Source organism: Pseudophryne corroboree, chromosome 8, assembly GCF_028390025.1.
Source record: "Pseudophryne corroboree isolate aPseCor3 chromosome 8, aPseCor3.hap2, whole genome shotgun sequence".
Lineage (NCBI taxonomy): Eukaryota > Metazoa > Chordata > Amphibia > Anura > Myobatrachidae > Pseudophryne > Pseudophryne corroboree.
The window spans coordinates 34,853,088-34,877,367 of NC_086451.1; the positions used below are offsets into that span (position 1 = coordinate 34,853,088).

At 47.5% G+C, this 24,280-nt stretch overlaps 2 protein-coding genes across 2 annotated transcripts in view; one reads left to right on the forward strand and one right to left on the reverse strand.

The window, feature by feature from the left end:
- Positions 1 to 23,155, forward strand: part of AJM1 (apical junction component 1 homolog) — a 35,838-nt gene extending 12,683 nt beyond the window's left edge. The window contains exon 3 of the mRNA XM_063936242.1: positions 17,761 to 23,155. Within this exon, the coding sequence (XP_063792312.1) occupies positions 17,818 to 21,096 (3,279 nt within the window). The 5' untranslated portion in view covers positions 17,761 to 17,817 and the 3' untranslated portion in view covers positions 21,097 to 23,155. The remainder of the gene's footprint in view (positions 1 to 17,760) is intronic.
- LOC134949728 (keratin-associated protein 19-2-like) lies at positions 1,547 to 2,232 on the reverse strand. The gene is made up of 2 exons (XM_063938480.1): positions 2,124 to 2,232; positions 1,547 to 2,004 (listed from the first exon to the last, which is right to left on the reverse strand). Exons 1-2 carry the CDS (start codon positions 2,230 to 2,232, stop codon positions 1,547 to 1,549), a joined length of 567 nt encoding a protein of 188 aa, XP_063794550.1.
- Positions 23,156 to 24,280: the final 1,125 nt, after the last annotated feature.

Below are 24,280 nucleotides of genomic sequence, written 5' to 3' on the forward strand. Positions count from 1 at the left end.
TACAGCCATTCTCCTGAGCCATACTCATACAGCCATTCTCCTGAGCCACACCCATACAGCCATTCTTCTGAGCCACACTCATACAGCCATTCTCCTGAGCCACACCCATACAGCCATTCTTCTGAGCCACACCCGTACAGCCATTCTCCTGAGCCACACCCATACAGCCAATCTCTTGAGCCATACCCATACAGCCATTCTCCTGAGCCATACCCATACAGCCATTCTCCTGAGCCATACCCATACAGCCATTCTCCTGAGCCATACCCATACAGCCATTCTCCTTCTGAGCTATACCCATACAGCCATTCTCCTTCTGAGCTATACCCATACAGCCATTCTCCTGAGCCATACCCGTACAGCCATTCTCCTGAGCCATACCCGTACAGCCATTCTCCTGAGCCACACCCATACAGCCATTCTCCTTTTGAGGTACACCCATACAGCCATTCTCCTGAGTCATAGCCATACAGCCATTCTCCTTCTGAGCTACACCCATACAGCCATTCTCCTGAGTCATACCCATACAGCAATTCTCCTTCTGAGCTACACCCATACAGCCATTCTCCTGAGCCATACCCATACAGCCATTCTCCTTCTGAGCTACACCCATACAGCCATTCTCCTGAGTCATACCCATACAGCCATTCTCCTTCTGAGCTATACACATACAGCCATTCTCCTGAGCCATACCCGTACAGCCATTCTCCTGAGTCTTGCCCATACAGCCATTCTCCTTCTTAGCTACACCCATACAGCCATTCTCCTGAGTCATACCCATGCAGCCATTCTCCTTCTGAGCTACACCCATACAGCCATTCTCCTGAGCCATACCCATACAGCCATTCTCCTTCTGAGACATACACATACAGCCATTCTCCTTCTGAGCTATACCCATACAGCCATTCTCCTGAGTCATACCCATACAGCCATTCTCCTTCTGAGCTACACACATACAGCCATTCTCCTGAGCCATACCCATACAGCCATTCTCCTTCTGAGCCATACCCATACAGACATTCTCCTGAGTCATACCCGTACAGCCATTCTCCTGAGCCATACCCGTACAGCCATTCTCCTGAGCCATAACCGTACAGCCATTCTCCTCAGCCATACCTATACATCCATTCTTCTGAGCCGTACCTACAGTATACAGCTATTCTCCTAAGCCGTACAGCCATTCTCCTGAGCCATACCCATACAGCCATTCTCCTGAGTCGTACCCGTACAGCCATTCTCCTGAGCCGTACCCATACAGCCATTCTCCTGAGCCATACCCATACAGCCATTCTCCTGAGCATACCCGTACAGCCATTCTCCTTCTGAGCTACACACATACAGCCATTCTCCTGAGCCATACCCATACAGCCATTCTCCTTCTGAGCCATACCCATACAGACATTCTCCTGAGTCATACCCATACAGCCATTCTCCTGAGCCATACCCGTACAGCCATTCTCCTGAGCCATAACCGTACAGCCATTCTCCTCAGCCATACCTATACATCCATTCTTCTGAGCCGTACCTACAGTATACAGCTATTCTCCTAAGCCGTACAGCCATTCTCCTGAGCCATACCCATACAGCCATTCTCCTGAGTCGTACCCGTACAGCCATTCTCCTGAGCCGTACCCATACAGCCATTCTCCTGAGCCATACCCATACAGCCATTCTCCTGAGCATACCCGTACAGCCATTCTTCTGAGCCATACCCGTACAGCCATTCTCCTGAGCCATACCCGTACAGCCATTCTCCTGAGCCATACCCATACAGCCATTCTCTTTCTGAGCTATACCCGTACAGCCATTCTCCTGAGCCATACCCGTACAGCCATTCTCCTGAGCCATACCCATACAGCCATTCTCCTGAGCCATACCCGTACAGCCATTCTCCTGAGCCATAATCATACAGCCATTCTCCTGAGCCATACCCATACAGCCATTCTCTTTCTGAGCTATACCCATACAGCCATTCTCCTGAGCCATACCCGTACAGCCATTCTCCTGAGCCATACCCATACAGCCATTCTCTTGAGCCATACCCATACAGCCATTCTCCTAAGCCATACCCGTACAGCCATTCTCTTGAGCCATACCCTTACAGCTATTCTCTTGAGCCATACCCGTACAGCCATTTTCCTTCCGAGCAACACCCATACGACCATTATTCCTTTGTACCTTACTGGAATGAAGGTTCTCCCTTAAAGCTTTAACCTTACAGCCCTTATCCATTCAAGCCATACTGTAACTGTACAGGGATTCTCCCTTTGAACCACACATGTAGGATCATTCTTCCTTTGAGTCATACCCATGCAACCACTCTTTAAGCCGTACTTGTACGAACTATCTCCCTTCAAGCCTTAAACGTAAAGTCCTTTTCCATTCAAGTCACACCCACACAAATTTCCTTCCTTAGAGCTATACCAATACAGCCATTCTGCTATCAAGTCATACCCATATGATCATTCTCCATTAGAGCTGAACCCATACAGTCATTCTCCTGTCAAGTCATACCTACAATATGCGACCATTCTCTCATATGGCCATTCCCCTATCCAGCCACACCCATATGACCATTCTTCTTTAGAGCTGTACCCATACAGCCATTCTCCTATCAAGTCATACCCATACAACCATTCTCCCATAGAGCTATACCTGTACGCCCATTCTCCTATCAAGTCACACACATATGATCATTCTCCCTTAGAACTATACCCATACGGTGATTCTATCATCAAGTCATACCTATACGACCATTCTCCCATATGGCTATTCCCCTATCAAGTCATACCCATAAGACCATTCTCCCTTAGTCATACCCATATGACCATTCTCCCTTAGAGCTATACCCAAACGGCCATTCTGTTATCAAGTCCAGGGCCGTTTCTTGGGGCAGGCGAGCAGTGCAACCGCACTGGGCGCCCACCGCTGCACTAACTGTGGCTCCCTGCTTCCCCCTCCTATTTCTCCCCGAGCAACCCGCTCGGGGGGCGGAGTTTCACGGAATGACGCGTTTGTGTCGTTACGTCACGACGCAACCCCGTCACTCCGCGAAACTCCCCCCTCCCGAGCGGAGTACAGAGGGGGATCCAAGTTAGGAAGAGGGAAAGGCCGGCACGAGGAGCGACTGGTGAGGCGGGCCGAAGAGCGGTAATCGCCTCTGTAAGTATTCTCTCTCTCTCTCTCTCTCTCTCTCAATGTGTAAAATGGGGACACCTGCCGTAATGTGCGAAATGGGGACTCTTGCCTGCCGTAGTATGGGGATTTAATGTATCAAGGGCATTGCGGTGTGTGGCATAATATGGTGCAGGGGGCATTACTGTGTGGGGCTTAATATGGTTGAATTTTTTTTCCTGTGGTGGTTGTGATCTATTGGAGCAGGGTCAAAAACTGGATTGTGAGGTAGTCTTTTCAGACGAGGCCATGTCCATTTAAATGAGGTCACACCCATTTAGATGAGGACACGCCCCCTTGTCGGGTGCACGCGCAAGTTTTTTTTTTTTTTAATCTAGGTGTGTGTGGGGGGGGGGGCACATTTTTTTATGTCATGGGGGGAGCGCATTTTTAAATCTCGCACTGGGAGCCAAATTGGCTAGAAACAGCCCTGATCAAGTCACACCCATATGACCATTCTCCCTTAGTCATACATATACAACCATTCTCCCATATGGCCATTCCCCTATCAAGTCATACCCATTTGACCATTCTCCCTTAGAGCTACTGTATACCTGTATGGCCATTCACTTATCAAGTCACGCCCATACGACCATTCTCCCTTAGTCATACCCATGTGACCATTCTCCCTTAGTCATACTCATACAACCATTTTCCTTTCAAGTCATGTCTATACAGTGATTCTCTTTTTGAGCTATACTCATACAGCTATTTCCCCCCGAGGCAGGCCCTTTAAGCCATATCCATATAACCATTCTCCCCTTCTAACTAGACCCATTATGGCTTTTGTCCATGAGGGTTTTACACATTTGCGTCTAACACAGTCATCATACAACGACCAAGATGTTATTATTCAAATTGACCAGCATTTACCTTCCAGAGTGGCCAGCGTATTATACCCAATATGACCAGGACACTATCGATTTAGGAGGTCTGTCCCACCATCCTGGCTGTTGGCACCTTTGTCCTGACAGTCAGAGTTTTGGAAGGTCTGACCAGTTCATATAGAGCAGAGGTGGTGGATAATACATAATACACTGCAGTCTGTTTCATTTAGTAAAACATTTGGGCGCATTGTTATATCCAGCATACAGAAGAGAACACATCGCACTGTGCAGTAGCTGTCATTACTTTGCAGAATTTGTGGAAAGGGCGAGTGACATTATCCAGGAGGTGGCACGGCTGTCAAAGTCTCCTCTAAATTACTACTATCAGAGATTGCCAGCCAAAACCTAGGCAACACGAAGCCTGCCCCTGGCCACGGACCAGAGCTGTGTGGCAGGGTAAAGTCACATTGCGTAAGGCTGTTATTAACTAAAATGTAGATTCCCTGCACTCTGGTAAGTTGTGCAATGCTGCATGTCTGTCTCGCTATAGGGTGTACTACCTGGCCCTCCCTGCAGGGGGCGACCCCTCTGTTGGACTCGATTTCCTTTGTCCCTCTTTACTTGAAAACTGTATGTTTTATGGTGGTCATTCCGAGTTGTTCGCTCGTTGCCGATTTTTGCTATGCTGCGATTTGTTGCTAAATGCGCATGCGCTAAGTTATTTAACACAAAACTTAGTAGATTTGCTGGTGTTCGTGCGGCGCTTTTTCAGTCGTTTTGCTGATCGGTGAATGATTGACAGGAAAGGGGCGTTTCTGGGTGGTAACTGAGCGTTTTCCGGGAGTGTGCTAAAAAACGCAGGCGTGTCAGGGAAAAACGCAGGAGTGGCTGGAGAAACGGGGGAGTGGCTGGCCGAACGCAGGGTGTGTTTGTGACGTCAAACCAGGAACTAAACGGACTGAGCTGATAGCAATCTAGGAGTAGGTCTGGAGCTACTCAGAAACTGCAAGAAAATATTTAGTAGCAGTTCTGCTAATCTTTCATTCGCTATTCTGCTAAGCTAAAATACACTCCCAGAGGGCGGCGGCCTAGAGTGTGCAATGCTGCTAAAATCTGCTAGCGAGCGAACAACCACCTATGTCTGGTGTATAGAACTAATAAAAGTGTTTATTTTGCTTCTACATTTATAATCCCAGTCACTAGACAGATAGATTATAACATTAATGCACTGTACATATGTGTCTGATGTACAGTATGTACAATATTTATCTTTCTAGAATAACGTGAGTGTTCTTGTGGATCATGGGCCTTTTTTTCAGATGTGGTCGCAACTTCAATGGTGTCGCAATTGAGCGATTATCTTCAGACAGCGTATGCTTTGCGACCACAGTTGGCATGCGCCAAGCAGTGACATGCAGTGAGGTAAATGGCTGAGGAGGCACTGGCTAGTACCAGAGTCAGATTTTCACACAATATATCAGTCCAAGGGTGCATGTGGGCATTATACACAGGTGCAGCAGTATATACATGTGGGCATTATACACAGGGGCAGCGGTATATACATGTAGGCATTATACACAGGTGCAGCAGTATATAAATGTTGGCATTATACACAGGTTTAGCAGTATATACATGTGAGCATTATACACAGGTGCAGCAGTATATACATGTGAGCATTATACACAGGTGCAGCAGTATATACATGTGAGCATTATACACAGGTGCAGCAGTATATACATGTGAGCATTATACACAGGTGCAGCAGTATATACATGTGAGCATTATACACAGGTGCAGCAGTATATACATGTAGGCATTATACACAGGTGCAGCAGTATATACATGTAGGCATTATACACAGGTGCAGCAGTATATACATGTGGGCATTATACACAGGTGCAGCAGTATATACATGTGAGCATTATACACAGGGGCAGCAGTATATACATGTGGGCATTATACACAGGTGCAGCAGTATATACATGTAGGCATTATACACAGGGGCAGCAGTATATACATGTGGGCATTATACACAGGGGCAGCAGTATATACATGTGGGCATTATACACAGGTGCAGCAGTATATACATGTGGGCATTATATACAGGTGCAGCAGTATATACATGTGGGCATTATACACGGGTGCAACAGTATATACATGTGGGCATTATACACAGGGGCAGCAGTATATACATGTGGGCATTATACACATGTGCAGCAGTATATATACATGTGGGCATTATACACAGGGGCATTAGTATATACATGTGGGCATTATAGACATGTGCAGCAGTATATATACACATGTGGGCATTATACACAGGGGCATTAGTATATACATGTGGGCATTATACACAGATGCAGCAGTGTATACATGTGGGCATTATACACAGATGCAGCAGTATATACATGTAGGCATTATACACAGGTGCAGCAGTACATACATGTGAGCATTATACACAGGTGCAGCAGTATATACATGTGGGCATTATACACAGATGCAGCAGTATATACATGTGGGCATTATACACAGATGCAGCAGTATATACATGTGGGCATTATACACAGATGCAGCAGTATATACATGTAGGCAATATACAGAGATGCAGCAGTATATACATGTGGGTATTATATACAGGTGCAGCAGTATATACATGTAGGCATTATACACAGGTGCAGCAGTATATACATGTGGGCATTATACACAGGGGCAGCGGTGTATACATGTGGGCATTATACACAGTTGCAGCAGAATGTACATGTGGGCATTATACACATGTGCAGCAGTATATATACATGTGGGCATTATACACAGGGTCATTAGTATATACATGTGGACATTATACACATGTGCAGCAGTATATATACACATGTGGGCATTATACACAGGTGCAACAGTATATACATGTGGGCATTATACACATGTGCAGCAGTATATATACATGTGGGCATTATACACAGGGGCATTAGTATATACATGTGGGCATTATACACAGGTGCAGCAGTACATGTAGGCATTATACACAGGTGCAGCAGTACATACAGGCATTATACACAGGTGCAGCAGTACATACATGTGGGTATTATATACAGGTGCAGCAGTATCTACATGTGGGCATTATACACAGGTGCAGCAGTATATATATACATTTGGGCATTATACACAGGGGCAGCAGTATATACATGTGGGCATTATACACAGGGGCAGCAGTATATACATGTGGGCATTATACACAGGTGCAGCAGAATATACATGTGGGTATTATATACAGGTGCAGCAGTATATATACATGTGGGCATTATACACAGGTGCAGCAGTATATACATGTAGGCATTATACACAGGTGCAGCAGTATATACATGTGGGCATTATACACAGGTACAGCAGTACATACATGTGGGTATTATATACAGGTGCAGCAGTACATACATGTGGGCATTATACACAGGTGCAGCAGTATATACATGTGGGTATTATATACAGGTGCAGCAGTATATACATGTAGGCATTATACACAGGTGCAGCAGTATATACATGTGGGCATTATACACAGGGGCAGCGGTGTATACATGTGGGCATTATACACAGTTGCAGCAGAATGTACATCTGGGCATTATACACAGGTGCAGCAATATATACATGTGGGCATTATACACATGTGCAGCAGTATATATACATGTGGACATTATACACAGATGCACAGTGTATAGCTCCTAGGCCCTGGTTCTTCTTAAAAGCCTGCAGTGTTTCCCCTGGGAGCCTCCCAGGGGAGGATGGATCCTCCTGGGGAGGAGGATGACGGAGAGTCCCAGGCTGCAAGGCCTGAGGGAGGCCCTGGGAATTCTGACCTACCGATTGCAGTGGAAGCCTCAGTGCTGGAGGATTTGGACAGTACAGCGTTTCCAGTGATTGTGGGTCCGGTGATGAAACAGGATCCCCAACTGGAGACCCCCAAACCGCAGGATGCTGGCTCTCTGGGTGAGATAACCCAGGGAGGTGATAAGGTGAATGAACTTGCCTGTGGTGGGGCGGGGGTTAGTGCTGCAGGTGGAGTTGCTGAGGTTTCTGATTGCAGCCTGGAGGATTCAACATCCTCTAGTGATAAATACATGAATATGAGTCTAGAGCAGGCCTGGCCAACCTGTGGCTCTCCAGATGTTGTGAAACTACACATCCCAGCATGCCCTGCCACAGTTTTAGCCTTCCCTAATAGCAAAACTGTAGCAAAGCATGATGGGACTTGTAGTTTTACAACAGCTGGAGAGCCACGGGTTGGCCAGGCCTGGTCTAGAGGAATTAAGAATGGAGCAGAACCGTATATACTCCCGCATTACTTATAAAAAAAGAAGGCTTAACTGTAGCAGCAGATGGGAGAGAGTTGCCCTGAAAGATGAACTTTGGGAGCTGAATGACACTTTGGCTGCAGTTAAAAAGAGGATTAAAATGTTGCAGGATCAGGCTCTATTGCAAAAGGAAAAAGCACTGCTAGAGTCCATACCAGGACAAGATGGCGGATGTGATGGCGGCCCGGTCGGTTCTGTGGCGGCATCTGGGCTCATAGTTCCAGTGGAAGACATGGAAGTGGGCAGCCAGACTGCGGAAGAAGTGGTGGATATCGTGGGCCATGATGGAGGTGAAACCTCTGGGATTGCGTCTGGTGCCGTGGATACCGAGGGGAACCCTGCGATGATGTCATCCTGTGCTTTCCATGAGGGGGAGGCGTCTCTCCCAGAGAGAGTGCTGGGTGGTGGCAGGGCAGGGGGCATGGTGGCTGCCGGGGTGACGGCGGGTGCCGGAGCTCTGGTGGCTGCTACTGCTTCCTGTGGACTTGCTCCCGATGCACTTGTCTCTGAAGCTGCGGATATGGGGACGGCGCGGGCCGTGGTAGATGCTGAGGCTGGCTCTCCCTGTAAGCCAGCAGCGACTGGCTCTGGCTTAGTCGCTGTGGTGGCTGAGGGGGGCGGGGCCAAAGACGCATCATGTGTGACATCACGAGTGACATCATTAACTGCATCAATGGGAATTCCGGAGTATGAAGCCATATTAAAAACTGGGCAAAGTTTGGCCCAAGGACTGCCGGCAGTTGATAAAAGCAGCTTAACCCCTGAGGAGACTACACTAGTAGAAACAGTTTACGGAGATATGGATATGCCTATGAGGGCTTTAGCGGCCGTAAGCTTGATCCAGGCAAGCCAAACTAGGATGGCTGGTGGGGCTGGTAGTGCGGGTATAGAGGTCAGTAAGAAGGTAAATGTTCAAGCACCCAAGGGTCTCCCTGTAATCTCTCCTGTGGTTAGACCAGGATCTGGTTCATATGCCAAAACTTTGGAGGGTTCTGGTTGGGCTAGTACTGGTCCTCAGCTTGGGGTAAGTGGGGGTCAGCCTATAAAAAGGCGTAATGTGGTTCAGTTTAGATGGGTAGGGGAAGGGGAGGCTCCTTCAAAGTCGGAGTTCTTGGATATAGTATTCTCGCTGGGTTTTAGGGCCGCAGACCTTTTTGCGTGCATCCATCCGGTGAGAACTCCCGACTTTGATCTGAGCTTCCTCTCCCTGAATGGCTTGCAAGCTTTTGGCTCCCAATGGGAGAAGAACAAGACCAAGGAGCCATACTGCCATTTAAAAACCAACACCATCACCAGGCAGGATAGGGTAAAGATTACTGTTCTGGTGCGCAATGAGTCACTACCGTCTGCGGATATCGTATATTGGTTGTCCAGGTCCTGCACAGTGTTGTCCCCACTTGAGAAATTTGATTACACTAAGGGGGTCTGGGGTGGTGCCTATTCGACCTTTGTGAGGTTGCACCAGGTAGGGGCTGAGACTAAGCACATACCATCTGCTGCTTATATTGGCCGTGACCGGCTTCAGTGCTTCTATCCTGGGCAGCCCAGAACTTGTCACAAGTGTGGTGACTTTCGCCACCTTAGTAATGATTGTACGGTTGTTAAATGTGCTTTGTGTGGCCAGATGGGGCACGGGTCCCGTGAGTGTAATAAGGTGAGGTGCAATCTCTGCGCAGCGGATGGCCATCCCTATAGTCGGTGCCCTAAAGCATTGCATAATCATGATGCAGGGGTGGTTGAGGAGGCACTAGAAATCAGGCCCAGTCATGAGGATAACATGGTGGTTGCTTTACAGCATCAGGATATGTTGAGAAAACTAGAAGCTGGTGGGGTAGGGAAAGTCCAGGTCGAAAGGGGGGAAGCATCTTTTCAGTCAGTGAGTAAAGGCAGGAGGAAGAAGCTGAAAAAGAAGGGGGTGGACATTGTATGCTCTAATAGGTTTGACGTTTTGTCCTCTGCTGATGATGAGGATGAGGGGGAGGTAGTCATGGTTGGGGGAAAAGAGCTAGTGTTTGTTCCGAATACTTCTAAAAGTAAAAAGCCAAAACAGGCCTCTAATCTGTCTGTTGATGGGGTGGCAGTTACGGTCAAAGCTAAACAGGAAAAGGGGGGATGTGGTAAAGTTCAGAGCAAAACCAAGCACTTAGATAGTTCTCAGGGGGATCTAGAGTGGGATCCTACAGGGACAGAGTTAAGCCAGGCCTTGGTACCGTTATTAAATAAGGTTGAGGTAGTGCAGAGTTCAGAGGGGAAGGCCCCTCAATCTCCGGGAGAGGTGATGGTGGTGGAGGAGACTCCTAGCCTTGAGGCGGGGAGCCTTACCTATTCTCCTTTGGCGTCCTCTGGTGGGGATGATCCTGGGGGCGGTTCTTGTATTATTGCCCCAAAAGTCCCTGATCCGGATCCTTCCCCAGACAGGGTTGCAAATGGGGAGGGGTGTGATATTAGGGAGGGTGTTGTTGTACAGGGATCTAAGGGTCTGTTCTGTGAGACTGCGGTCTCAGTTGTTGGTGGGGTGGAGGAGGGGGAGGTGGAAGAAATCTCCTTGTCCGATGAGGATGTTCTTCCCTTCGGGGTTACGTGTAAAAGAGTAGGATCCTCGGATGAGGATTCTAAAAGACAAGCAAAGAAAAAGTGAATGGGGTCCTACCTCTATAATCCAAGAAACATGGATCCCCAACCTATACGATGTGCCACCATTAATGTGGCTTCCGTGTTTTCTGAACGTGCTCGTTTCTTGGCCTTCGATTTTTTCAACACGGTTGATGTTGACTTTTTATTTTTGCAGGAGACCAGGGTAGGTGACTTGGCCACACTCCATCGGGCCAAGTGTCAGTGGAAGCGGGGACCTTCCTTCTGGTCTCTTGCGGCCGAGGCGTCCAGTGGGTTGGCAGTGCTTTTTACTGATATGGTAAACGTGCACAGGATTATAGATTTACAGGTAGGTAGGTGCATGGTTTTTAGATGTCAACCTGAGAGGACATGACCTGAGGCTAATAAACATCTATGGGCCCCATTCAAAGTGGGACAGGAAATGTCTTTTCAGGGAGATAAAACGGTTTCTTTTTACGGCCCGGCAGATTGTCTTTGGAGGTGATTTTAACACCGTCATTAGGCCAAAAGACAGAGGGGACACAAAGGCGACCCTGGGCTATGATTCCAATTTTCTAGTTAGCATGGTTAGAGAGGCTGGTCTGGTGGATGTGCACGTTCGCCATTTCCCAGACCTCACAGGTTTCACCTATCATTGTGGTAGTCGTAGATCTAGGATAGATAGGTTTTTTGTTAAGGAGTCCTCGAAAACTTTGCCTCCTGAGACAAAGCCAGTAGAGTTCTCCGATCACGTTTTTCTGTGTGTTGCTTTGAACGTCTCAGAAACCCCTCAGAAAGGGCGGGGCCTTTGGCGTTTGAATTCCGAGCTCCTAAAGGAGGAGGGAGTTAGACAGTCCTTTAGAGACTTTCTTCAACTACAGGAAACACTTCTGGAGGCTGGTTGGAGTAGGTCTGAGTGGTGGGAGGAGTGTAAAAAGAGGACTCGAAGGCTTTTTCAAAGGCTGGTAGCCAGGAAAAACTTGACAAAAAGATGTATCTACCAAAGCCTGAGAAAGAAACTGGATTTCTTGATCTCTGAGCGTGGAGATAGTGGGGAAATCTCCCGTGTGAAGGCTCAGATGAAGAAATATCAGTACGATCGCCTGGCTTCTTTGATTCTGGAGAGGGATTATGGAAAGTACCACTCGCCTGATCCCTACCAGAGTTGCAGAAAATCAGTTGATTTGAGGGAGGTCCGGGGCCTGTTTGATGACCAGGGTACTCTTCATGAAGACAGGGAGGGTATTTTGGGAGTCATCAGGTCCTATTACTCCAGCCTTTTGTCTGAGCAGCCACTCATCAGAGAGAGGATGGATCAGTTTCTGAGGGAGACACCTGGACTTGAGCAACTTGATCCTTCTTTTGACTCTTTGGGCAGTGATGTGACAGTGGAGGAGGTCAAGAGAGCCATAGACGGTTTGTCTATTAAAAAATCTCCGGGCCCAGATGGGTTAACATCTGAATTTTTTAAAGCTTTTTCAGACATATTGGCTCCTCATCTCATGGAGGTATTTAATGAAAGCCTGGGTAAGGGATCACTCCCTCCCTCTATGAGATCCTCTGCTCTCATATTATTGTCTAAAGGTAGGGACCCGGTGCGTGTTGAGAACTGGCGCCCCATCGCTCTTCTCAATACGGACAGAAAGATTCTGGCAAAGGTACTTTTTAATCGTCTGATGGAAGTTTCCGGGCTGTTACTTTCGCCGTCTCAGCATTGCACTGTAAAAGGCCGAAGCACCTTTAGTGCTGTCCTTGGCATCCGGGAGGCTGTGGAGCAATGTCGTGCTGAAAAATGGGGCAAGTATTTGCTGGCATTGGATCAGTCCAAGGCTTTTGACCGAGTTAATCATCAGTACCTGTGGGCTGTGCTGGAGAGGTATGGTCTTCCAGCGAGGGTGGTAGATTGGCTACGTGTCATTTACAATCAGGCTGAGAGCTTCCCACTTGTCAATGGCTGGGTAGGCCCTGCTTTTGCGGTCGACTCGGGTGTCCGTCAGGGGTGTCCCCTGAGCCCCCTTCTATATGTATTTGCAATTGATCCTTTTGTGCGGAGGATTGAGAGCGGTGCTGTGGCAGGGGTTCAGCTGGGCCCTGGGTTGCCGCTGAGGGTGGTGGCCTATGCAGACGATGTTACTGTGGTCCTGTCATCTGTGGCAGAGGCACGTGGCATGCAACATCTTATCTGTGAGTACTCTGAGGCTTCGTGCTCCCGAATCAATCAGGATAAGTGTGAAGCTTTCTGGATGGGGGAGGAAGGTGATGAATTTACCCTTCCGGATAGCCTCCCCCGCACCAGTCCAGAGATAAAAATTCTAGGTATCAAATTTGGCCGTGGTGATTATGCCACTCAGAATTGGGAGAAGAGGCTGGAAGATGCTACCAGGAAGGTGCAGTCCTGGAGAAGGTGGCAACTTTCTCTCAGGGAGAGGGTTGACTTATGCAAAACCTATCTGATTCCGCTTTTTCTGTATGTCAGTTATGTGTGCTTCTTGACACAGTCTTTGTGGACCAAGATGAATTCTTTATTCTTCCTGATGTTATGGGGGAATAGAATGAATCTGGTCAAGAGAGGGATCACCTACAGATCGAGGGAACAGGGGGGGCTGAGTATGGTCAACCCTGTGGTGTTTTTTGCTACAACGTTTTTAAAACTGAATCTAGGGAGTTTGTTTCTAAGAACTCCCCCTCGATGGGTAGAGAGTTTTAGGGCCTGGGTGTTTCCCTTCCTCAGGTTATGGATGGATGGTGGCCAAGTAAAAACCTTTCGAGTCCGGCATGGCTACCTCCCGATCTACGTTATACTGTGCTTGAAGATGACGAGGCTTTGGGGGCTGGAGGTGGGTGAAGTCAAAAACTTCTCTAGAAGGGAGTTGGAGAGAAGAATTTTGCGGACTCACTTTTATGCTCCGCTGTCGTTAAGGGACTGCCCAGGCAGTGTCTGCTCAGATGGGTTGTCTTTGATTAATTCTCAAAGAATCCCACTGAAGTTCAGAGATATTGCCTGGCTTTCTTTCCAAGGGAGGCTTTATGTGCGGGGTAACCTCAAGTGTCGAAGTGCCAATGATCGTGGCTGCCCACGTGAGGAATGTCTAGGGGAGGTGGAGACAATGGACCATTTCCTCCAGTGTCCCTTCAATATAAAGGTTTACAGAGCGGTATCAAGGGCCTTACGCATCCCGTGCCTTTCGGGGCTTAGTTACCCTGAGTGGGTTTATGGGGCGTTCAAAGGGTATAGAAGGTTTGATTTAACCACAATTTTTATAGTTAGTTTAGCCGTTAGGTTTCACACATGGGGTGCACGGTGTCAGGTTTCCCTCAGAGCAAAGGTCCTCCCCTGTGAGGAGGTGGTGGGAAATATTCTGCACGAGGTTAAGAGGATGATGGATATGGATAGGAAGAGGTTGGATGCTGTTGGGTGGTCCAGGCTCTGGCGCCACCTGAAACCCCCTTGAGTGGGTAGCAGAAGTCCTTTTCTTGTTCATCTTATGGCTTCCTATCCTTCACCTTCCCGTAGATTTTCTTTTTTCTGTTTTTTTAATTAAAGCGGTTTGCATGTGACTAAAAGACTTCATTCATCTTTTCATTGCTTATGGTTATGATATGTGTTGTTCGAATACAGTAGGTTGTTTTTTTGCTTAGATGTTAAGCAATTTTGAAATTGCGTATAGTTATACAAGCTTTGTTGCTTTTTGGTTTGGATTATTGGGCAACAATTCAATGTATATTGTATGTCCTATTTTTATGAGTTTTACCATATTTATGTAATGTATGTTGCAATTTTTCTTAATGAAAGATTGCAGTATATACATGTGGGCATTATACACAGGGGCATTAGTATATACATGTGGGTATTATACACAGGTGCAGCAGTACATACATGTGGGTATTATACACAGGTGCAGCAGTATATACATGTGGGTATTATACACAGGGGCAGCAGAATATACATGTGAGTATTATATACAGGTGCAGCAGTATATACATGTGGGCATTATACACAGGGGCATTAGTATATGCATGTGGGTATTATACACAGGTGCAGCAGTACATACATGTGGGTATTATATACAGGTGCAGCAGTATATACATGTGGGCATTATACACAGGTGCAGCAGAATATACATGTGGGTGTTATATACAGGTGCAGCAGTATATATACATGTGGGCATTATACACAGGTACAGCAGTACATACATGTGGGTATTATATACAGGTGCAGCAGTATATACATGTGGGCATTATACACAGGTGCAGCAGTATATACATGTGGGCATTATACACAGGGGCATCAGTATATACATGTGGGTATTATACACAGGTGCAGCAATACATACATGTGGGTATTATATACAGGTGCAGCAGTATATACATGTGGGCATTATACACATGTGCAGCAGTATATATACATGTGGGCATTATACACAGGGGCAGCAGTATATACATGTTGGCATTATACACAGGTGCAGCAGTATATACATGTGGGCATTATACACAGGTGCAGCAGTATATACATGTGGGTATTATATACAGGTGCAGCAGTATATATACATTTGGGTATTATATACAGGTGCAGCAGTATATATACATGTGGGTATTATATACTGCTGGAAATTTGGTGAGTTGTGATCAGAGATGTGTGGAAAAGGTTGGCCGGGGGAGGTATGGGGGGCGCAGTGCCTCACCTTTCATAGAGTTTTTACTCCAGACTTTTGACTATAAATGATTAGCATAATACATAGAAGATATTTGTAATATATTCTTTGCATGCTTCATATACTTTGTATAGTCAAAACTCTTGAGTATACGTTAGTATGACAGGAGAGGCTCTGCCTCACCGCACGTCACTGGTGCCAAGGCACCGCTGCAATGACGCTCGCATTGAGCAATCAACCGCAGAGTGATTGACAGTAAAAGGCCATTTGGGGGAGGAAATGGGAAGGGTCTGCAAAAAAGGCAGATGTGTTGTGACTGTTTTCAGGGTGTGTTTTGGTGCGTGTCAGCGTTGCAGCTCCCGCGCCTATTCTGCACAGCCGAGGCGGCACTCAGGGGGTCTGTGTCCATTGCAGCTGCATCGCGGATGCGACGGAGTACGATGCTGTGATAGGTTCGATGGGCATCTCTGTTCAGTTGTGGGCGGCTGCTACACTTTGCGATGCCTCGCAGATCCATCGCTGAAAAGGATGGCTGCTGCGGCGGCATTGCGACCGCATCGGGATCAGGCCCCATGTGCGATATTGGAATGATGTAGTATTTAATGTACAGAGGGGCCTGATTCAGAGCTGTACGCAAACCCAATATTTTCACGGGTGAGCAATTATCGGGCAGCTGCGCACTTTACGAATAAGTTGACTGTCAAGTGATTGTCAGTCAGGAACCATTTGGGGGAGGTAACGGGAAAAGCAGCAAAAACGCAGGTGTGTTGCGACCATTTTGTGGGCGTGTTATAGCTTCTGACAGATCCTGGATGCAGTTACAATGTCCCCGATGTGTTACTTCCTGCGGCCATGCTGCGCGATCGTAGGGCCCCTCAAAACTTCCATAATCAACTGATCTGTGCCAGATGCTGCGTCTTTGTACGCAGCCGCCGGGATCCGCTCAGTCACCAGTGGGCGTGTCACTACCAATCCAGGAGTCAGCGACATTTGCATATTTTCGCACAGTCACTGTCTACAAATTTGCCCCAGTTCTTAGTATGTAATTTGGGAGGCCAATCCCGGGATAGGGATTGGCGAGATCCCAGGATTTAGGCCAAAAAAGTCCGGGATTCAATTCCGGATTTGGAAGCTCCAATCCCGGGGATAACAGGATTTAGCTGCCCCATTGTTTTTTTTTTAATGCCGGGCAGCGTTGAGCGTCCTCAGGAGGCTTAGACGCTGCCCGGCTCCCTCCTTCTGGCTCACCGTGCCCCCAGCAGTGTGTACTGTGCAGCATGATATGATGTCAGAGGTCACGCTGCGCAGTCTGATGCTAGCCACCCGGGCCGCACCTCACCGCCGCACCTTGCCGCCCGCAGCCCTCCCACCCATGATGGTGAGTCTGACGCCAAACGCCAGGACCACACCTCGCCGCCCGGTTCCCACCCGCGATGGTGAGTATTTGTGCACGGTGGGCGTGTCTTTAACCCAGTTCTGCGTATCCCGGGAATCCTGGGATTGACCTTTTTTCAATCCCGTACCCGGGATTTGAAAAAAGTTCCATGTTATGATATAACATAATAGTGCCCTCCACATTACAATGAGCGGATCCAATTGTGCCACATTACAGTGCCCCCCACTCCCCACCTCACCATTATAACATCCACTACACATTTCTTTTAGTGAAAATGTAATGTTACACAATTCAGGCTTCACAATGGATCAGGCCCAATTGCTTGGCAGTTGAATCTGGGAAATCGGTATGCAACTTTATATCCTGGATCAAGGCCCTATGTATGGGCCTCATATGTATGGGGATCCATGGGTTGTGCAATTTTCTGAGGGTCTTCTGCATTTTTGCCTGTGATACAGGGGAGAGCTATCAAGCCTCAGAGACAGATAAAGTGATGTAGTTGCTCACAGCAACTGATCATCTTAACTGTGCTAGATAATTGACAGAAGTTGATTGGGAAACATCTCCAATTCATGTCTCTCCAAGGCCTGCTACATTTTTTAGTTTTTGAGTTTAAGTTTTCCTTACCGAACACCTACAAAGCCTGAATTCTCGGTTGTACTTGAAGCAATATGGCGTCCTAGAATTGATGAGTAGAATATGTTGTATATATATCTGTACATGACAGAATATAGGGGATTTGTGAGAGAACTGACTTCTCCTACTCTGCTTTACAGATCATATCGTTGAGATGAGGTAAAAGCCACTCTACACCACGGCTACGCTTCATTAAAATGACACGAACCGACCCGCCTGACCTACTCGTTTCTACGGTTTACCCAGACGTCAAGGTGAGACTGAACGTTGATTCCCGAAGCCCCTGCTCTTTTGCACAATGTGACAGATTCATGTCCAGCCACAGGGAAGTTCACCAGCCACCGTTCAACAAGCGGCACTGCCGCAGCTTTGACTTCCTCGAATCTTTAGACGACCAGTTGCCTAACCCACCAGTCATGGAAACTTACCAACGAGGAGCTCACAGGCGTGCCGGAACGCCAGAACCATCTAACCAGCCTGTGGGTAGGAGATCCACAGCCAGGGCCGACACACAATATACTTCCCAAGGGATGGACACTGCCAGAGATCCGGCCAAAGAACCAAGAAGGAGGCCGAGGTCGAAGAGCGCTCCTCGGGTTAAAACCACCTTCACATCAGTTCCAATACAGATGTCTTCTTCTCAGTCCCCTCCGCCGACTGCCAGAAGGGGCAGAGAAGTTGCCAGAGCTTCAAGAGAACCTCAGAAATCGGTGTCCTCTCCCAAAAGGGAGGTGACTTATGCACCTACAAAAGTACTAATGAGTGAGGTGCACCCCATAAAATTACAACCACAGCGCAACAGTGCCAGTCGCATCTCACCCCTGTGTGTCAGCAACAACTGCATGGAGGAGCCTCACGTTGGGAAACCAAACTCTAGCCCTCACGTGCGGTGCCGGGTGGACATAAAGCCTGATGATGCAGTCCTTCAGCATGCTGCTCACACTTCTGCCCCCTGCCAGGCTTGGGGGGAGGCACAGCACTGTACAAGGCAACCGGGCACCCCCAGGAGCCTAGCTGTGCCAAATGCAAGACTGATGTCTGTGTCGCGTACCCCCACACCAAGTGATTCCTACAGTGTTGACCCTAGAATGACCCACTTTGCTTGCACTCCAGGGGGAGAGATGTATATACCGGATGTGCGAGGTATTCCTTACCAAAGTGTTGCTTCACCAAGAGATTTCACACAATACACCAACCGGGACTGTGGACAGTATGTCAGCCCCACGATCCCTACCGCATTCTTCTATACTGACGAAGACTCCAACTTCAGCCAAACCATTCCTGTCAAAAACAGGGGATATTATCCCCGTCCATATCCTGACCCTGGGGTTTCTGCGCACTCATATTATGCAGATGAGAACCCTACTTTGCCTCCAAGGACTTTTTACTTTGAGGACCCTAGACCGTATCCTATTCAGGAAGCCCCAATAAGGACGTTTTATGGCGAGGATCCCCGGTTTTACCCTCCTCGTAGTGCCCCCACCAAAAGCCTTTATGGGGAAGACCCGAGATCTTATCCAGTTCAAAGTACTTCATCAAAACTCTACTTTACGGAGGATATAGCAAAGTATTCTGAAAGGGAAGCACTGTCCAGGACATACCCATATCCAAGGAGCACACAGCCCCTGCAATTCAGTGAGTGGTATTTTCCGGACCAGAGCCCAATATCTTACCAACCCATTCAGATGCCTCAGTTTCCCACGCACACGGCTGGAAGGGAGGCAATGCTTTCCTCTTGGCACGCTTCTTACAGCATGAACCAGCAAAGACTTGGGACTGATTCCAGAAACTACTCCCGTTCATGGGACAATATTTTAAACACCGGTGGGCGGAAAGAGGACCCATTGTCGCGAGGCCGTAGCTATGAGAATTTGTTGTGCCGTGAGCGACGTGCCTTATCTCCAGACGATAGACGCCAGCCTGTGGTTGTTAATCTGTCTTGTTCTCCAAAGCGTTATGCCGCCCTCTCCCTCTCAGAGAATTCCATCATGGAGAAGATGCATACAGATGGGGGCGGCGGAAGGTACACAACAGGCCGCTCGTGGTTCGTTACCCCGGAGATTACCATCACCGATAATGACTTAAGAGCCAATGGAGTGGGAAGAAGTGATCGACGATCAGCCAGCTGGGATGTGATAGATTCTGGAGTTTCACCACCAGCTTACCCAGCACATGTCCCCTACCCTACCAAAGATAAAATGCCAAGCAGGTCCTCTCGGCACCGCAGCCTAGAACAGCTTGATGAACTAATTGCTGATCTGGTGATAGATTATAAACCACCATCCAGTCGCCGCCCCAGTGAGGCAGATGCCCTGGCTGATCAGTTGAGGAAGTTAATTAAGGAGGACATGATAGGAATTCCACGGAAATCAGAGAACTATGAGCAGATAACTCATCTCTTGCAGAACCGACCCCTCAAGGAACAGCCAACTCCCACCTTCCCTGACTCCCAAAGGGGTCAGAGGAGAGAGACTTTTCCAGAGGTGCCAGTGATCAGTCCCCATAAGCCCTTAGAGGACTGTTCTCCAGATCTCAGTGCTGATGAAGATGACCTACTGACCTGTTCCAATGCCAAGTGTAGACGCACAGAGACAATGTTCAATGCCTGCCTCTACTTCAAGTCCTGCCATAGCTGTTACACCTACTACTGTTCCCGCAATTGCAGACGTGAGGACTGGGACATACACAAGGAGAGCTGTATCTACGGCCGCATGGGCAGTGTCTGTCGCCACGTGCTAAAATTTTGCAGAGAGAACACTGAGGTACATAAAGCCTTCTCCCGAATCGCCAAGGTGGGCTATCTCTCTCGTGGGAGAGGGGTGCTCTTCCTGGGTTTTCCCAACCCGGGTTCAGCAGATAATTTTTTGCAGCTAGGTCTGGAAGGCCTGCTCATGTCTCCCACCTACCTGTCTCTGAGGGAACTCGAAAGTTACTCAGACAACCTTGGAGAACACGCCAAGGAACTGCAAATAGCTGGCAACCAGTTCGACCCTGAAGAATGTTTTCTGTTGAATGTAACTGTGGCGGTGGGACAAAGCGGCCCTGACCGACTCTCCACTAGGGCCCACCACGTTCCCACCGTCCGCAAGTATGCCAAAATAGCCTTAGCCTCTTCCAGCCCGGAGAGGAAGATCACAAAAAAGGAAAAGGACATGGAGACCCTAATACTGACCCCACCACCAGGCACAGCTGACCTAGATAAGGAGGGAGAGGAGGGGAGGAAGGCAAGGGAGGTTTGCTTTATACATATCCAGAGGGAACTTAGGATCAGGGGGGTCTTCCTTCGCCATGAGTACCCCAAGATCTACCAGCAGCTGTGCGAGTTCGTAGAGAACAATAAGAGGTTCACACCTACCACTATCTACCCCATAGATCGGAGGACTGGCAAGCAGTTTATGTGCATGATTATGGCAGCTTCAGAGCCCAGAACTCTTGATTGGGTCGCCAGTCCCAACCTCTTGGATGACATCATGTGACACAAACGCAACCCAGGCGAATCCCAACCCTTATGACTCTTTGTTTTGTAGTTTATGTATTCTTTTGTATCTGCCGTCATACTATGATAGAGATTTTTGGACGGGAGGTGGATCAGAGCAATGTCTGTGCTGCAGTAATTGGTTAATTAGTGCATGTGGAGGGGAGATTTGACCCAAGAGTTTACAGAAGGCATGCAATATGATAAACATATCAATCAGTGGCACTGAGAACAAGCGACATCTCTTGTGTACCAAAGGCCGCGATTCTGAGAACTGGTGGCTTTTTATATAGGATTACTAAATAGTTTATTTTATAGTAAGATGATAGCGTAGATTGCTATTTAATATATTATATATTGGCTGTTTCCACCCTGATGCCTGGTGCTGATTAGATAATCGTGAATTACTTTTTATGAATTATCAAGCGGAATTGCGGGTTTGGGTAAATGAAAGTTCTAGATATGATCATTTTAGAGGAGATTAACGTTTATTTGTCCTGGAGACACTGAACTGTGCTAATATAATGCCTTAGTTATAGATTCCTCCGGCAGTGATGTCTCAAAGGGGGATATTTACTAAAGTGTGAGTTTTTTAGAAGTTGAGAGTTGCCCATAGCAACAGATTCTAGCTATTATCTTCTAGAAGGTGCTAGATGAATGAAAAGTAGAATCTGATTGGTTGATATGGCCAACATCCCCACTTCTAAAAAAATTCACACTGTAGTAAATTCACCCTATAGAGTCTCATTAGCAGCCAAGAGTTGGTTAACTACAGTCCACAGATGAGCCACGTGGTGATCAGACACACTACAGTTGTACGGTTGGTTCAGCTTAAACCTGTATTGAATGAATTACTGAGGGGGAGACTTATCAAACCTTTTAAAGAGTAAAAGTAGATGTGTTGGCCATAGCAACCAATCAGATTCTAGCTATTATTTATCTAGTATTCCATAAAATTACAGCTAGAATCTGATTCGTTGCTATGAGTAACCGCTCCACTTTTCCTTTTTAGACGTGTTGATAAATCTCCCCCCGTCTCACAGTTTGCTCTACATTATCATTTGTTTTGGCAGGATTCTCTTTTAGACAATATTAGTTTATCTACAAACAACGTAAACTGCACCTGTAACCTGTACACAGTGGAGGCAGCCATTTTGTGGGCCGAACCAAAATTTCTGATAATGCAACCTGACATACTAACAAAGGGGGGGGGAGCAGGTCCTGGTTACCAGGGCCCAGACTGGTTGGAGGGGCCCGGGTCAGCTGTGCCTATAGTATTAGTTTTGAAAGGGATATGGCTTAACCTCCAGTATTTGCCCCCCCCCCCCCCCTTCTTTCCTGATACCCTGGCCCTGTTGAGCTCTAAATGGCCTTGGAATTTGTGCCTCACAAATATAAGTCAGGCCTCAGGAACATTGCTCATGAAGTGCAGCGGGGTCTCTGGGCCAGTGACGCAGGGTGTTCAGCTGCTAGGGGCTTGATCCCATGTATGCTCAGGAGAGGTTCCCACTTTTCCTTCTGAGAGAAGTGCTGGGATGTGGGAGCCTTTAGCTGCATGAACAAGCCGTCCCAGAAATGTTACCCATCCATGCAGTGTTCAGCCTCTGATTCTGGGTCCTAGTGAATTCACAAGGTGCCTGATTCTGATTTAGAGCAAGTAACCATGCATCTGGGAAAAACCATGTGCACTGCAGGTGGGGCAGATGTAACGTGCAGAGAAAGTTAGATTTGGGTGGGGTATGTCCTAACTGAAATCTAAATTGCAGTGCAAAAATAAAGCTGTCTAACATGTGTGGGCTACATGCAAAAGCAGCCAGTATTTACCCTGCACAGAACTAAATATAAACATACCTGCCGACATTCTGGCTGGGGGCAGCCAGGTCGGCACAACAGGGGGGGTGTCATTGGCATTGCAGCCCCGCCCCTAGCTATACAATGGCCAGATTACCAGCATTGTAAAATGGGGGGCGGGGCTATGATGACACAATTCAGTGCCAATTACATCATCACCACACCCACTTTTGCTAAGCAAGTTGGCGAGGGGGGGGGGGGGGGGGCGGGGGTTGAGGCTGCTCTGGGAGGCTTTCCAACTTAACCAGGCAGCCGGGAGTGCCATGCGACTTTCGTTAGCGGCACGGCTGTTCCAGGATATTAGGCAAGTATGAATTTAAATGTGCTTGCTCTCTTTGCATTGCAAAATGGTTTGCCCAGGTTCAAAGTTACTTGCTTTATTTAGTTTACTTCCATATCAGAAGCAGGCACTATTCTCCACAAATATTGCTCTATCCCACAAAATGGCTGCCTGCACTACATGTAGGAGATAGGATCGCTTTACAGCAGGAGCCAATAGTTTTTAACTAACTAAAACGACAATGAGATGAATTGTTTTTCATCAATGAAATGTATGATTTGTTTTAAGCCTCATGTGAAACAATGCATGACTTGTCTGAGGTAATTAAGACGTTGAAAGGGCACAAACAGTTCCATGATGGGTGCCTACTGCACAAGTACCAAAAGCACAAGCTGGCAGGCATCCATATTGTAGTTCACGCTATATTGTCATTAGACCTCGACCACAGAACCACAGTAGATGACATATAAACTGCATTAGCAAATTGCGCCCCTTTGAAGCTGTCTGATCCCTATCTAGAGAAAGCTAGAGAGTACCAATCAGGTGTCGGCTTTCATCTGTTTACAAGCGACTGGTAAAATCTGACGTGTGATTGGTTGCTAGCAGGTTTATTTTTTTGTTTGTTTTATAAATCCCCATTGCTTTGGTACCCCAAAGGCGTTACTGGAAGAAGATGCAACATGTAGCCTTCCTAAGGTGTAACTGCCACTTATCCACACTAACGGCAGCCATATTGTGAGCTGGGACAATATTGGGAACCTTGGGCAACTCTACATTGGCTGCGTAGAATACTGGTTTAGCTGTATAATGGTAAGAGGTCATTCACAGCAGCCGCAGCTTTTTTTATTTCTACGGTGTTAGCAGCATTTTCTGTGGAGAAACCCCTCATAGGGGCAGATGTACTAAGCCCTGGAGCGTGATAAAGGGGAGAGATAAAGTACCAGCCAATCAGCTCCTAGCTGTCATTTTTCAGACACGATATAGGAACAAGAGAGCAGGTGCACCATACAACCATTAGAATTATAATAAATGTAATTATACATCATATCTGAGG